The following is a 16439-nucleotide window of genomic DNA, read 5'->3' as shown; positions in this document are numbered from 1 at the left end:
GTCTGGCATGACTTGTTTTTCTGAAACCCATGTTGACTTTTTGTGATTGTGGCATTGCTTTCTAGATGTCCACAGACTCTCTGTTTAATTATCTGCTCTAGAATCTTTCCTGGTATTGATGTCAGACTAACTGGACGATAATTGTTGGGATCCTCTCTTTTTTTTTAACCTTTTTGAAGTTGGGGACAACACTTGCCCTCCTCCAGTCTGCTGGGACTTCTCCTGTTCTCCAGGAGTTCTCAAAGATTATTGCCAATGGCTCCGATATGACATTTGCCAGCTCTTTTAATACCCTTGGATGTAGTTCATCTGGTCCTGGAGACTTAAATTCATTTAGATTAACAAGATATTCCTGTATTATCTCTTTACTTATTCTGTGCTGAAATTCCCCTATTCTGTCTTCTGCTTCATTATCCTCAGGTTGAACACTCTTTTCCTTTTCTGAGAAGACTGAAGCAAAGAACGTGTTGAGTAATTCTGCCTTTTCTGTGTCTTCTGTTAGCATTTTGCCATCATCTCTGCAGAGTGGCCCTGCCATTTCCTCCTCCTTCCTTTTGCTGCAGACATATCCAAAAAAGCCCTTTTTATTGTTCTTAACCTCTCTAGCAAGCCTGACTTCATTCTGCACTCTAGGATGTGCAAACATGCGGTTCAGTGTAAATGCACTTGATGGAAGCAGAGGCCACAGTAAGAGACCACCTTTATGTAACTGGCATGCTGCTATACAGCTCTGACCTTCCATTAAACTATTTGGCCTGAGTAAAGGGCAAGCCCGTAGTGAAAACTGCAGGGCAGTGAAATGATTAAACAAAGGGAGTTGTGTTATGCATACAGCAGCAATTTTTTTATTTGCAATTTAAGCCATGTCTAAGCTATAAAATTGGCATTTATGAGCAGTGTATAGTATGTGTTGTACATCTGTGAGGCATTAGATTTGCAGGCAACCCTAGGAGTGTGTTAATAGTCAGCAGCCTCCCCTATGTATGATGAACAGAGAGAACAGCGAAGTAAATTTACTGTATATGTCATAAACCCATAAAAACAGTTGCATAAATTCTCTCTCCCTCTTCACCCCCTTCCCAAGGGAGAATAGAAGTGTTTGGAAGCATTCCCCCCATTTTCCATGTATGTTTTTTCCAGATACATTACTCCCAGGGTATATGTTCCTTGCACATTTCTACTTACACAATAAAGAACTATAGTGCTGCCTTTACAAAACAGAAAACTAAGCTGTGGAGAAGGTTATTGCAGGAGTTTGTAGTTTAGTCATAGACTTTTATCCTAGCCTCTTAAGGCCTCTGAATCTGCAATCTTCTCAAATCTATTATTGGGGTATAGCCAGTAAGATCATGGTTCTAGGAAGTTAGGCAATGGGGAATGAACAACTTTGGGGGCACATTTAGTGGAGGTGGTGGTGATAATGCAAGTGAGCCTGATTCACAGTGGGATGACACCTGGTTCTGGCTCTAAAGCAGGAGTGGGCAGAGGAGCTCCACCTTTGATCTTCCCGCTGTTTTGTACTTTAACTCCCAGAAGCATCCACCAGCATAGCCAGTGATGACAGATTCTGGGAGCTAAAGTCCAAAACATCTGGAGAGCCAGTTGTTCTAGTAATACATCTCCCAGTAATCTTAGTCAGCATAGCCAGTGCTGAGGAATGCTGGGAATTGCAGTCTGACAGCATCTAGGGAAAAGTCACACGATTCTCACTCTAACTCTAAGGCTTTGTTTCCCAGTATTCTCTTCCCCACCAAGTCTCACAGGCCATTCTGATCCTGCGGCAGTTCTACTATTTCTTTGTTTAGGATTTCCCAATTCTCCCATACTGCACAGTGCCTCTCTAAAATTTGAAGTTAACAGTTTGAGGAGCCATAATCCGGGAAGTTGCCTGTTAGCACTTCAGTGAGGCTGTAAAAAAAAGTGTTGGTTTAAGTGGCTACCTGTTAATGCCTTTAGAAATGCTTCTCTGGGGTTCTTCTTGAAAAGATGGAGGTTTCACTCAATAACTGCCCTTTCCTAAAGCCTATATATGTTCATTATATATATCTCTCTTTCTCTCTCTCTGTGTAGTCCCTCTTGGGAAGTCCTTCAGGCCCTTTCAAAACCCCAACATCTACTGTGCTGAAGACTGCTTCTCCCGTGCTGTCAAAACAGACGCCTGGTAAAGCTGGCAATCTTGCCCTCAGTGCCTTCACAAAGTCTTCGGGGAAATCAGCCATTGCTGACAGCTCATCAAGTGACAGCAGTGACTCAGACACAGATGCTGAAGAAACAGTTGCTCAAAAGGCAGGTGAGTCTTGGAGGAGGAATCCTTACAGACGGTAGAAAGAGATATAGACACTGACTACTTACATTGACATGGGCCATCACAAATCTTGCTAGAGGCAAAAATCTTCTGATGGGGCTTTGGGTTCAACAGAACATAACAGAAGACCATGATTTACCAGTTGACAGGTGAGGATCTCAGCATAATGAACATCTCATGCTGTTTTATCCTGCTGTGAAGTACAGTCAGCCCTCCACATTTGCGACTTGGACTTTTGCGGATTTGATTATTCACAGATTGGATTAATATGCTCTCTCTAGGAATTTCCAGATCCTCCAGCTTGTCTCTGTGATCAACATTCACCAGAAGTCATGTTGGTGGACTTAGAGGTTCCTAGAAAAAACACTTCTCTAGGCAGTTATAGGTCTTCCAGTGCAATTTTGTGGTCAATGTCCAGCAGATGTTGATCACAGACTTGCACTGGAGGACCTAAGGTTCTAGAGAGGTGTTCTTTCAGGTTAAAAAAACAACAGTTTTGTTATTTGCGTTTTCTCCACTTTCATGAGGGTCCTGTGCCCTTAACCCCAGTGAATGGGGAGGGCTCACTGTACACCATGGTATGAAATCTACCTAGGTTTGCCCCTAACAGAGGACTTCTGAGTGATGTATGTTGCATATTAGTCACAGAGGCATGGACCCCAGTAAAGTCATGTCCTACAGTGGGTGCAGTGATTCTGTTCAAATAAATACATGGATGATTGGAGTTCTTTTTTGCACAGTAATGTTGACATTATGGAACAGGTTATCAGATCTTCAGATTTATACAGAATAGCTGTCAAGATGTATACAAATGTATTTTCTCTTTTTAAATGGAAGCAGGGTATGCATATTTAGCATTATTAACACAGTGAAATGGTGATTAGTAAGCTAAATTTTGAACTGAAACCTTGAGGTAAAATGTTTCTAACCTATTCAAAGCAAGTTGAAGATCTGTACGTAGAAAAAAATGTTTACCATCTTTTTTTTCAGTTGGACAGATATCTTGAATAGAAACTTACTTAGCAAAGATACAAACTTAATGGTAAATCAGTGCATAATTTCTTGAAACAAGTCAGTGTATGAGTGAGTGTGTGTATACATGATGTAGGATCAGGTGTGGGAAGTATACATTCTGTGGGCCAGGCAAACTGGGTGAATTCTCTTAAAGACAAATGCTTCAAATAAGGGCCAGCTGGCTGCCCAAAACAGAAGTCTGCTATTGCCACCTGTTGGACATCCCCAGAAGCAAAAAAAATTATTATTTTTTAAATTTACTTTTGTGTGCTCTTGTGTACCTAACCCTTGGGCAGACGTCTGAAGAAAGTAATTGATTCACCTTGACTTTGCCAGTTAGCTGTCTCTCTTGTTTTACTTCTGTCACTTAGTCCTAACGGGTGTGAGCACAGTGAGTGGCTGACATAGGGTTTGTATCAGACATCCCTCCCTCTTTTTCTGCTGCCTCTAGAACTTGTTCTACCACTTGTTAAATGAACAGACTTGGTGAATAAAGTGGGAAAATACTTTGCATTTCATTAAAATTTGACAAAAAATGGGCTGCAGAAAGCTGTCATTGAATTGCCATTATTAATTTTATAGCTGTACTGAGAAGGATATTAATATTTAAGGGATACCAAAATTCCAAGGATCTTTTTTGTTTGTTTTAGTACCAATAATGTAAAAGCAAGAAGAACTTCTGTCGACGGTTTGCTCTAGAACTCACATTTAGCCACACCCAGTATAGCAAATGGTAAGGCACTGTGGGAATTGTAGGCCAGAACATCTGCAGAGGCAACACTACCCAGACCTGTGGTTTTCAGGAGGCAATTCCATAACTTTCCTAACCTATTCAGTCAGTCTGCTACTGTTTTGCCAGGTAATGACTACCACCCCCATTTTGCAGTATTAATTATCCTCTCTTTTTCTGATCTTACAAGACATGGAAAAACAACCTATTTTTCTGCATATGTTCTTTGGTATACAACAATATGTCATAAATATTTTAGGATGTTCTAAAACATTTTAAAAATACATTCTACCCACCATCACTTATAAAGGACAGAGTGTGAACATACTTACAGAAGCTGAATGAGTAGATCTTTTACATGTACAGTCAGCCCTCGACACAGGCGGTTTTGATTTTTGCAGAGTTAATTATTCACGGATTTGATTAATATGTTCTCTCTGGGAATCTCTAGTTCTTCCAGCATGACTCTATGGTCAACATTTAGTAGAAGACATGTTGGAGGACCTAGAGGTTCCTAGAGATAACATGTATCCAGGCATTTGTAGATCCTCCAACACAATTTTATGGCCACCTCTTGGCACATGTTGACTGTAGAGTTGCGCTGGGGGAGCTGGAGATTCCTAGAGAGATGTCCTCTCATGTAAAAAAAAAATAGTGTTTTTTTTTTAATTTGCATTTTTTCCACTTTCATGGGGGTCCTGTGCCCCTAACCCCAGCAAATGTGGAAGGCCCACTATATACAGTATTGTGCCTTGTGAACTACAGGCATTCTCAAAGTCATCTCTCATCCAGGCACTGGCCAGATTCCAACCTGCATAGCTTCAAAAGGCAACCACATTGTATGTCTTTATATATGTAACAAAAGCTCCTCCATATACTAACCAAACTGATACTTTTTGCAGTGCTTGATGGGAAATAACAGGCTGCCAATTTAATTGAATCTTCCACCTAGGCACCCTTTTGACCTCTTGGGTAAAATTTCCAGTCTGTTCTGGATATGATTTCATTCTTACACTGAAACGACCATTTGAGATTACTTAACTTAAAAATTGTGATGCCAGTGAATAGCCAGGGTTGTAGTTGATGATGGTCTGCTTATTGCTTGTTTATTTTAATGACATATAATTTGCTTTTAGTGATTTTGGTTAGCTGCTTAGTGTGCAGTTTGTTTGGTGAAAACCTGGTATAAACATGTTAATAAAATTGAGAAATGCTCATGCACCTGTACATACATGGGTTTGATCATGCTTAGGTAGAGAGAAAATCTCTTTGACTTGGAGAAGCAGTCTCATGTACCAGTTGTGTGTACAAGAAATCTGGCCTCTTTTTCCTCCCTTTCATCATATACCTAATTACTGATTCAGAACATGACATAATTTACCTGTGAGATGTGTTCTCAGCGAGGTGGCAGCAGCACTAGGCAGGTGTAAGCTTTTCAGCTGCTGCTAAGGCTGTAAGGAACACTGGACTAACCACTGATTTCAATTTTGTATTTGCAGAGATTACCTCCTTGCCAGCATCCGGGAACCAAACAGTTGTGGCCAAAGAGGCTACATGTAAGGGAACTGTGGCAAGAGAAAAAAGATCGGGAAGGGATGGCTCCAAAGCATCCACAGCCAAGAAGACTACAGCAAAGACTCAGAGCAACGGGAAGGCAAAAGGAACTCCAGCAGCTAACTTGCCACTCACTCTTTTGCCCAAAGTCCACCCGGTAGAAATAGACTGTAAGAGCAATGAGGGGGCTGTGGCTCAGGTTCCTGGCACAGGAGCTCAAGAAAGCACAGATGGGGACACCTCCATTGTGGCCATGAAGACTCAAAAAGCAATAAAGATGTCTAAGAGTGGGGAGAAAAAGAAGCCGTCCAAGAAACGCAAACTGGCAGCTGGGGAAACCGTCCTGGGGGAACCAAAAGAGAAGAAGCAGAAAGGACTGAGCATCCTGGACATGCTGACGAAGAAGAAAAAGAAGAAGAAATCCAAGTCTTCCAATGTTACCAAGCCACCAAAGAACAAAGACAGCAAAGAGAAGAAATCCGACAAGAGTAAGAACACAGTCACTCCTCTGCATGCCCACATCAAAGCTCCATGTTAATTAGTGATCCCCCCCCCCCCTTCAACACATACTACTTCCCTCAGATGGGCTCATCTGGTGTTGCTTACCAGCAACAAAACCTTAAGTTTCAGTTGTGTTTGCTATTAACCAAAGGCAGCTTCCCAAAATTTCAGATAGAAGATTAGTCTGCGGAGAGGAGGAATCAGCCCTAGTAGCATCACCCAAGAGTCAGTGTTGCTCTTGAGGATTGGGGAGCCTGGGGTTTTATCTTATGGGTGGTCAGCAAGGGAAGAGTGGAATAGGGCTGCAAACTCAATACTATACCAGATCAGTATTTCCTAAGCTGCCTGATGCAGAGAACCAGCAGGGCTATTTCCCCTATGTGCCAGGGACTAGCTCCATCTTTGTACCCGTTGACTACCACTGTTTCGTTCTTTCCTGGAAATTAAGCAGATACCAGCAGTCAGTGGCCCAGAGACTGACACTGGTCTGGGGACTACCACTTTGTGTGACGCTATTCTAGAAACTGCCCAAGGTTTTTTGTTGTTTGTTTCATATTATGTTGCATTTTCTTTTTCTTTATTATTTATTTATTTATAGTATTTATACCCCACTCTTCAGCCAAAACGCTATCAGAGTGGCTTACATTTTTTTAAAATTAGACATTTCCCTGCCCTCAGGCTTATAATCATGAGCAGTTTGGGTTTACAAGTGTGCTTAAAAAGAGAGGGGGAAAAACAAAACCAAGTAGAATATGGTTTAATATTTTATCCCAACCTAAATTGACCCATCAGAGACACCTTTTGTTAAGCTGTTGCTATTCTGGACATGGTTTCATAGGGTTTTGGATTTGTTCACTAACCATGACTAAAACTAGTTGTTTTCGGGCAGCAAACTCTTTCTAGTTAGAGATGGTCATGTTAGTGCTTCTGACAGATTTCCACAGGGTGAATCTGAGCAATCATACTCTGTTGTGTAAGGGCAGGTAGGGACAAAGGCTGCCTAGAGACATATAAAAAGTGCAGCCTCTCAGAGCTGGTGTGTATCTGTACATGCAGGGTGTGTGCATACCCTCTCACATCTTCCTCTTTTCTTTCTTTTCTTCTGGACATCACAAGACAGAGCAAAGAGGGTAAGAAGTGTAAACTGTTTAAATGACAGTGTTTGTGTAGCTAAAGAATGGATCCTTCCTTGTATAGACAAAGCAAGATCACTTCTAAAACTAAAATGGAGGTTGCCTTCCAGCTCCAGTCATGTGCTAAGAGTCTTAATAGACATGACAGCTATGTCCTAATAAAACACATATGTGTTTTAGTTACACAAGAGCTGCTGGTTTTCATTTCGTTAAACAGTAATTATGGAAAGTCATGAATATCTAATTGAGATGATTCAAAAGTTATTAAGACACTCAAAGTAATGGGGAGGGGAATGGAATAGGTATGAAGGAAAGATGGAGTGGGGGGGACAATAGGAAGTAGGAAGGTATGATGGAGCAGAGTGAACATTGCTGAACAAATGCAAAACCAAAAGTAGATTTCTAAAGTAGAGACTATGAGTTTGGTAAAATAATCTTGTGTCTTTTTGCTCTTTAGAGGGGAAGCTATTTATGCCTATTTTCTTTTATCTGTATCCTAGTTGGAAATGATAAAGTTATGATGAATACTTTAAAATACAATTGGCCCTCCGTTTTCATGGGGGATCCATTCCAGACCCACCCACCCCACGTAAACGGAGGCTTGCACATATTCAAGCCCCCTATACTTATTCAAGCCCCCTAGCATGTCCAGGTGTGCGCAGTAGGCACGCGCCCCATTGAAAATAGTGAAGGTCGCCCCTCCAAGGATTTTCAAGGGCGCAGATCCACCAGTTAGGAGGGGCTAATGTTTTTTTTTTTGTTAAAATGTACAATTGGAGGGGAAATCAAGTAATGGAAGAAACCAAAGGGGGAAAGGCCATTCTTGCACATGGTTCATGAACCTCTGAAGCAAATACATGCACTCTTGGTTAATAACCCTAATTTAAATCCTGTCTGGACTGTTTTACTCACTCTTGACAAAAAATTGCAATGAAGCCACTTACTTCAGTTCATCCCAGTATATCGTCTATGTAACTCCCAGCCTTTTTCCTTTCAGACCAGTTTATTTTTCCTCTAGACTCTAAAATCCCTACATTACTCCCCCATCCTACTTTGATAGAGCAGGTTTTTAGAGTGCACACAGCAGAGAGAGTGATCACTGATTCTAGTAGAAGCAATGGAATTCAGCTCAAGTACCCTGCTCAATTTTGGTCTGAATTATTAATGATTATTACATTTATTTTACAAGTGATTCTAGCAATGCTTTCTGAAAAGCTATGGTCTGATTTCAGTTTTTCCCTCCATTACCACAAATCCTTTATAGAGAAAAAGAAGAATAAAAAATTGGAATCTCTTAGTGAAGATGGTTCACAGAAGAAAAAGAAGAAGAAAAAGGTAAGAAGCTTACTTGATTAGCAAACTTGTCTTGCATTCTACCAGTTTTTATAGAATGATACTCGGTGGAATCATTTTCTTTCTGTCGGCAAAAGTTGATTGTGTCGTAGCTGAAAAGGTTCAAGCCACAATACATGCTAAAGCTACAATGCTAAATAGATACACCAGAGAATAAGATCAAATGAAATCAGTTAGACTGACATCAGGGTGAAGTGTCTTGCACAGCAGTCTAGAGCAGCATGTTGGAGAAGACCAATTTAGGTTATTGCATGGAGGGCTGGGCAAGACTTCCTAGTTTTTCTCTGAAAATGCTAGTTGTATGCATCCATTAACATTGGGAGAATATCAGACATTATATTTAAGTCTTTCCCAAAACACACACAGACCTCTGAGAGTGCATGGTGTTACAAGACCTGGTTTTTGTTTCCAGATGAGTTCTTGGGTGCACCTTAACTCTAGTCATCTTGGGAATTTTTACCAAAGACAGAGTGGTAAAGAGATTACAGTCCGTCCTCGCCTTACGCGGGGGATCAGTTCCGGATCCCTCCGCGTAAGGCGAATTCCGCCTATGCTCGAGCCCCATTGGAAACAATGGGGCTCGTGCGCGGCGGCGCGAGGCGCAACGGGCGCACACGCCCTTTCAATTGAATGGGACGCACCACCCCTTCCACCCCGCACGTGCCCCGTGGCTTGAGCGCGTATGCTCAAGGCCGCGTATGGCGCGCCCGCGTATGGCGTGCCCGCGTATGGCGCGGGCGCGCTGTATCAGTTTCAGATCAAAGAGTTCCTCCTTGGGGGAGGAACAAAAAGTGGAGAACAACCAATTAAAATTTTTTAAGGTTTCTTGTCTCTCATTGCCAAAATGATGGTCTTTGTTTAATAATTTTGTTTTTTAAAAAGTTTGCTATAATTGGCTTTTTAGCAAATGAAGACCATCTTTTTAGCATTCTGAGTTTTTTCTGCTTTTTTATTAATAGAAGAAAAACAAATCTGCATTAATCAACTTTTTAAACAAATTCATACAGTCTGTAATTTGTGGGCATGTAAAAGAAAGTGGCCATATATCTTTCAGCTTCCTTTCATCAGAAGAAAACCAAGCATTACATTCATTTTTTTCTAAATATACATAGGCAGATTTGCAGCTTTAGCCAATAGAGAAAATGTGTACAGTATACAGATTTCACAATACAGAGCTTAGATAAAATGAGGGTGCAGGTAGATGCTGAACAAATACAGTTCAAATGAAACAGAAGTTTTTACATCCCTAATCATGGGTGTTGGAAAGATGGTAAAATATTTGTACATCTGATCCTGCTAAACATTGTTCGTATTTAAGATACACAGGTTTTATCCTAAGAGACAGTCATTAAAAAGGAAGGAAGGCAGGAACATGGTAGTGGTAGTTTTTCTTAGCATTATTGTATTGAAATTTGGGCTGAAAGCTAAAGTAACTAAAGCTAAAGTAACAGGTGGCCTACCCTGCATGTGGTTCCTAGCTGCACATTGTTCTGAACTGGAGCTAGACCCAATCCCAAACTTGTGAAATTATTTCTTTAACACTGAGAAGGAAACACATTATTCTTGTGAACTAAGCTTTATTGAAGAATAATGGATGCAGCAGCTGTTTTATAGCACAGCAAAATGTCTACATGCTTTTGTGTAATATGGATCCAGCACTAACACCACCATGTTGGTGCTGGATCCATGTTACAGGTGGTGGACTAGGACTCTAAACAATGATTCTCACGCAAACTATGTAGGAGCCAAAAAATGCAGTGGCCAAGTTCCTACATCAAGCAGGTGACGTGTTTTGTGTTTGTGTTCAGACAATTGCTGGTGGTCACCGGTGGAAAAGAGAGAGGGGGAAGGCAATTTAGACAATGAAAAAATAGCTTGTCTCAGCTTAAGAGAGGGAAAACAACCCATAGATGGCATGCGCTGTCCTTTCCTCTAGAAACCAACTGCATCTTCATTGTTGCAATTTCCTTCCTTCTCTGCATTAGTAAGTGGCAGTAGTCACTTACTAATGCAGTGTTGGATGGTATGTGCGTGGCTGGACAATGATTCCCTGTGTCCTTCTAGTAAAGAGACCTAAGTATGTACAAGCTACACTTATGTGTGTGTATGTCACTAACAAGATCCTGCCCAGCTTCCATATGCTGGTACATCACCCTCCCCTAAGAGTAAGGTATGCTGTAAAGCCCATAGTTTTTAGTAGTTGAATATTAAAGTCTCTTTGTGCAGCCATGGACTATTTCTATTTATTAGAAGCCATGGGAATAGCAAAAGGCAGATAGCTAACTGGAAAGGAAAACTCCTTCACATATCTCTCAGTTGTTCTCATGATAAAACAAATGCATAGCTTATTCTTGATCTGCTGGAATGGTTTGCTATAATTAATAGAGTGACCTGGCTCTAATGAGAACAGAATAACTCCTTCCTTGCTTCTGAACAGCTATGTAATAGTTGTCTGTGAGGTACTTCAAAAACTGTCTGCTTAGTGGCAAATCTCATGCCATAGCACACACACTTATTTCTTCCTGCATCTTTCATTCACCAAAGTGTAACTGTCTTTCCTTCTCTCCAGAATGTGAGCAGTGAGCAAAGTGCTTGTTCAGATCTAACATAATTACCCCTGGGACGTTGCCATTTTCAGACCTTCAGACCTACAGACCTAGCTTGAGGTTCACACACACATCTACCTGTGCCCACAGCTAGCTTTTGCACTAGAGTACTGAGCAATCTGTCGGTATCTTAGAATCATAGAGTGGGAAGAGACCGCAAGGGCCAGCTAGTCCAACTCCCTGCCACGCAGAAACTCTCGATCAAAGCATCACTGACAGATGTCCATCCAGCCTCTGTTTAAAGGCCTCTAAGGAAAGAGACTCTACCACTCTCTGAGGGAATGTTCCACTGTCGAACAGCCCTTACTGTCAGGAAGTTCCTCCTAATGTTGAGGTGGAATCTCTTTTCCTGCAGCTTGCATCCATTGCTCGGTGTCCTAGTCTCTGGAGCAGCAGAAAACAAGCTTGCTCCCTCCTCAATATGACATCCCTTCAAGTATTTAAACAGGGCTATCACATCACCTCTTAACCTTCTCTTTTCCAGGCTAAACATCCCCAGCTCCCTTAGTCGTTCCTCATAGGGCATGGTTTCCAGACCCTTCACCATTGTAATCGCCCTCCTTTGGACACGCTCCAGTTTCTCAAAATCCTTTTTAAATTGTGGTGCCCAGAACTGGACACAATATTCCAGAGCAGAATAGAGTGGCACTATTACTTCCCTTGATCTAGATGCTATACTTCTATTGATGCAGCCTAAAATTGCATTGGCCTTGTTAGCTGCCGCATCGCACTGTTGCTATTTTGTGGTCTACTTGGACTCCTATATCCCTTTCACATGTAGTTTCATTAAGCCAGGTGTCCCCCATCCTATATCTGTGCATTTCATTTTTCCGCCCAAAGTGCAGTACCTTCCATTTCTCCGTGTTGAAATTCATTTTATTAGCTTTGGCCCAGCTTTCTAGTCTATTTCAAGTCATTTTGAATTTTGATCTTGTCCTCTGGAGTATTAGCTATTCCTCCTAATTTGGTGTCATCTGCAAATTTGATAAGTATGCCCCCAATTCTGTCATCCAAGTCATTGATAAAGATGTTGAATAGCACTGGGCCCAGGACAGACTCCTGTGGGACCCCACTGGTCACTTCTCTCCAGGATGAAAAGGAACCATTGTTGAGCACCCTTTGAGTTTTGCCAGTCAACTAATTACAAATCCATGTAACAGTTACTTTAGCTAGCCCACATTTCACTAACTTGTTTGCAAGAATGTCATGAGGAACCCTGTCAGAGGCCTTACTGAAATCAAGATATACTATATCCACAGCATTCCCTTCATCTACCAAGCTGGTAATTTTATCAAAGAAAGAGATCAGATTTGTCTGGCATGACTTGTTTCTCTGAAACCCATGTTGACTTTTTGTGATTATGGAATTGCCTTCTAGATGTTCACAGATTCTCTGTTTAATGATCTGTTTTAGAACCTTTCCTGGTATTGATGTCAGACTAACTGGACAATAATTGTTGGGATCCCCCTTTTTCCCCTTTTTGAAGATAGGAACAATGTTTCTGACGGTGGACTATTTTTTTTTAAACAGGGAGGTAATTTGGCCAGTATGTGATATGGAGACAGGAGAGACAGTTATGTGAGTGAATGGCCCTAGAAAAGAACTGAACGGACTCATTTCCACTGAAATGAGGTCTGTGTGCTGTGAATTGAAACAAAGATTACCATTTTTACTCTGCTATTTGTATATGGTGTTTTTTTAAATCTAAATAACTTTTTTTGGATTTCTTTCAGAAAACAGGTGACCTTGAGACAGCTGCATGAACAAGTAAGTATACTTAAGCATTTTGCTTGATTACTTAATATTAATTTGGCAAAGTTTAAATGTATAACAGTCTCTTTCTGGATAGAATCTTTTGTTCAGTTTGAGAAGCTGGATATTTCCTTGAATGAAAATCAGGACCCCTCATGATCTTTTGGATAACTCCCACCATTCTGATTACTGGCCATGTTGACTGTAAGAATTGAAGTCAAACAATATCTGGAGAGCCCCAGGTTGGGATGACAGGTTTAAATTTCTCTTCTTCCAGTCTGATGTTTCTGACTATACCTCCCATAACGCCTGACCAGTGGCCATGCTGGCTAGGGCGGGGGGTGCACAACCTTTTCAGCCTCAAGAAAAATATCCAATCATTTGAACAGGGTTCAGGGGAGACACCACCCAAATGTCTCTTTCGCTTGCTCACTGACATATGTACTCACAAACACACATACAACATTCTTCATGAAAATAAATGTCTACTACCTGCAAGTAGTGGTGGATAAACAGCTATTTCAGACACTGAGGCATGACAAGGCTAGGATGAAAAGAGCACAGGGCCATGCAAGGTTCAGGGGCCACATGGAAAATAGCAGAAGGCTACCTACACCCTGAGGCCGCACACTTGTAAGAGCAGAATACCTAGAGGGTCTCAGGTGAGAGAAGGCCAATTTTAAGCGACATGCATATTTATTCATTGATTTAATCATGGATAAGTTACATTAAGTCCACCCAAGGTGTCAAAACAAAATAGAAATATAAAAATGCAAATATATATATATACACACACACACACACACTGTATTTTCTGGCGTATAAGACTACTTTTTAACCCAGGAAAATCTTCTCAAAAGTCGGGGGTCATCTTATACACCGGATGTCATCTTATAGGGCAGGTGCTGAAACTTCCAAGCCAGACTGGAGAATCTGCGGTCGCCACATATAGTGGGAGGAGCTCAAAAACGGCCGCGGACACATTCCTGCCGTATGCGGCGATCGTATGAAATCAGCTACCACTCGGATAGTCTTGAAGACAGAGAGGGCTGGGCAGGGAGAGAGAGCTGACCAGTCCAAGCAGGCTTTGTATGCAACAAGTTTTCCTACTAAGTGCCTGCATGTCATAAGCATTTGAATTAAAATTACCATATTGAAATCAAATCTGATTTTTAAATTTTTTTATTTGGTGTATGTTGGAAGAGGGGTAGTCTTATATGGTGAGTATATCCCAAACTCTATATTTTAACTGGAAAAGTTGGGGGTCGTCTTATACACCCAGTCGCCTTATATGCCGGAAAATACGGTGTGTGTGTGTGTGTGTGTGTGTGTGTGTGTGTATTCTAAAGCAGGGGTAAGGAACAGCATCCCCTGAGGCTATATCCATCCTTCCTTTTTCTATGACACCAATGGCTGGTGGTTTCCCAGCAGCTGTGTGAGATTCATCCCCTTCCAGAAGGAGACAACGTTTTTCCACCCTTGCGTTTAAGCAGATCTTTATTGTTGTGTGGCATTGTTGCCATGATCTAGAATAGATCAACAGAAGGCTCTTATACAGTATACAAGACTCCTGTTCAGTAACACAGGAATGCAGATAAGAATATCCCAAAATAAACTGAGGTCTTGGGGATGGGGGAAGTCAGATGGATCTAAGGTGAAGGGAAGGTGGCTTATTGGCTTTCTGATTACTGACAGAAATAAAGCTAGCATGTCATCCACATATGGATGAGAAGAGACAACAGCTGCATATAATACATCCTAGAAGGATCTCTCCCCTTATAGTACCAAATTTTTCATAATCTCCTTTCTTTCCTCCATCCCCCCACCCCCTTTTCCTGCAGTGACTGTACAACACATGGAAATTACTGGGAACGGTCAGCAGAAAGGAACTACTTGTTTATATTTTTTTAAACAAAGAAGACCTGGCTGTCAAAAGTTTGAATTTAAATCTTAATTTATAACTATTTTTAACAGTGAATTTTAGAGCTAATAGCTACTTCCCATTGACCTGGACATGGGCCTTGGAGAGGGAAGGTACACTTGATTGCATTTCCAAGGGAGAAAATTCAGATAATGTTCCTATAGAAATGAAATGTGGGGGACATGAAACCAGCTTTGATTGTTCTGGGTTTTTTTTAATCCTTCAATGTTTCTTATTGCTGTCTCCTCATCCTTCTTTACCTACCCTCGTCCAACCTTTAAGAGTTATATATTTAAAGCAAAACAACCACCAACCCTCTTTTTACATCCCCTGCTTTTCAGTTAAGTTTAAAAAAAAAAAACAACAGGAAAGGAGATCCTGATCCTCTGACTCATGCTTTCTTCCAGTGCTCAGTATGTACAAAGCCATGTTGTCCCTAGACTGTGATCTTTTCACTCTGGTCTTTTGTTTGTTTTGTGGTTTTGTTTGTTTTTGTTTTGTCTTGTTTTGCCTTTCTCTTTATAAATGATGGAACAGAATAAAAGATTTTGACTGGAATAAGAGTGTGCGTATCTTTGGAAACCTAAAATGGGAAGTTCAGCCTCAACTAAATGGAATTTAGCCAGCCCTCACCCAGCTGGGGTTTTGTATGGGATGCGTTAGTCCCTTTCTTTTAAAAATGAAACAGTTTTAAAGCACAGTTCAGAAAATGTGGAGGGGTGGAGGCATTTTTCAGTCCGACAGTACTGCCCCAGACTTCCTGATGCAACCAGAAGTGATGTCATGTCACTTCCTGTTTTATTTTTGGCTGATTTTCAGCCCATTGACGTTGATTCAGAGCATCAGGGTGTTGTGAATGTGAAAGCATTGCATGGTTTTGAACCATTTTTGCCCCCCTCTAAAAGAAATCATTGGCTGTGTTCTAGAATTTATTCCTGGTGTTTTGCCTTCATCTGTGGCTGGCATCTTCATTGAAAATGAAGATGTCACCAACAGCATTTTTCTGCTGGCTGTTCATACATAATCACACCTACACTCCCTTAACACTTATCCTGTTCATTGTGTCTGCCCAGCCCTTGTGCCTTGTGGAGTGGAAATTGTTCCTTACAGTGACCAAGATATCTAAATGCAAGCTATTCCTAGTGTCAGAACATGCCCACCACTGCTGTATTGTCTAGTGATAAAAAAGCAGCTACAAGGCTGTGACCTGCAGGAACAATTTGAGTATCCGGTGTAAAAAGGAAGGATAAATAGCAGTGCTCTTCTGACAGAGAAACTGTGGTCATTTAATGCTATAGGAGGGTCTCCAGTTTGACTAAGGGACTTACTCCAGTGGTTTACTTAGCACAATGCCTACGGCTATGGAGTATGTCAAAGTGAACTTGCTGCAGAGTAACCATGTATAAAACTACTTCAAATATAGGTTTTTTAAAAATCTCTCTAAAGTGTGCAGCAGTTAAAAAGGGAGTTCTTTCATCTTTGCAGTTTCCCACCTGTTCCATTGCAACTGCTTTGACTTCATAGCTGAGCAGAATCAAATGAAAACTACTGAAGCATGGGGAGCATTAAC

At 41.2% G+C, this 16439-nt stretch overlaps 1 protein-coding gene across 5 annotated transcripts in view; it reads left to right on the top strand.

Moving 5' to 3' along the window:
- Window positions 1-15430, top strand: part of TCOF1 (treacle ribosome biogenesis factor 1) — a 65707-nt gene extending 50277 nt beyond the window's left edge. For all 5 annotated transcript variants that reach the window (XM_089528538.1, XM_089528546.1, XM_089528555.1 and 2 more), the window contains 5 exons: window positions 2071-2290; window positions 5549-6091; window positions 8502-8572; window positions 12930-12963; window positions 14790-15430. In XM_089528538.1, coding sequence (XP_089384664.1) covers window positions 2071-2290; window positions 5549-6091; window positions 8502-8572; window positions 12930-12959 — 864 coding nt within the window. In that variant the 3' untranslated portion in view covers window positions 12960-12963; window positions 14790-15430. The remainder of the gene's footprint in view (window positions 1-2070; window positions 2291-5548; window positions 6092-8501; window positions 8573-12929; window positions 12964-14789) is intronic.
- Window positions 15431-16439: the final 1009 nt, after the last annotated feature.

The sequence above is a fragment of the Sceloporus occidentalis genome, unplaced genomic scaffold (genome assembly GCF_023333645.1).
Source record: "Sceloporus occidentalis isolate IW3139 unplaced genomic scaffold, rSceOcc1.0.p SCAF_1, whole genome shotgun sequence".
In the NCBI taxonomy this organism is placed as follows: Eukaryota; Metazoa; Chordata; class Lepidosauria; order Squamata; family Phrynosomatidae; genus Sceloporus; species Sceloporus occidentalis.
This window is presented reverse-complemented; position numbering and strand designations above follow the sequence as displayed.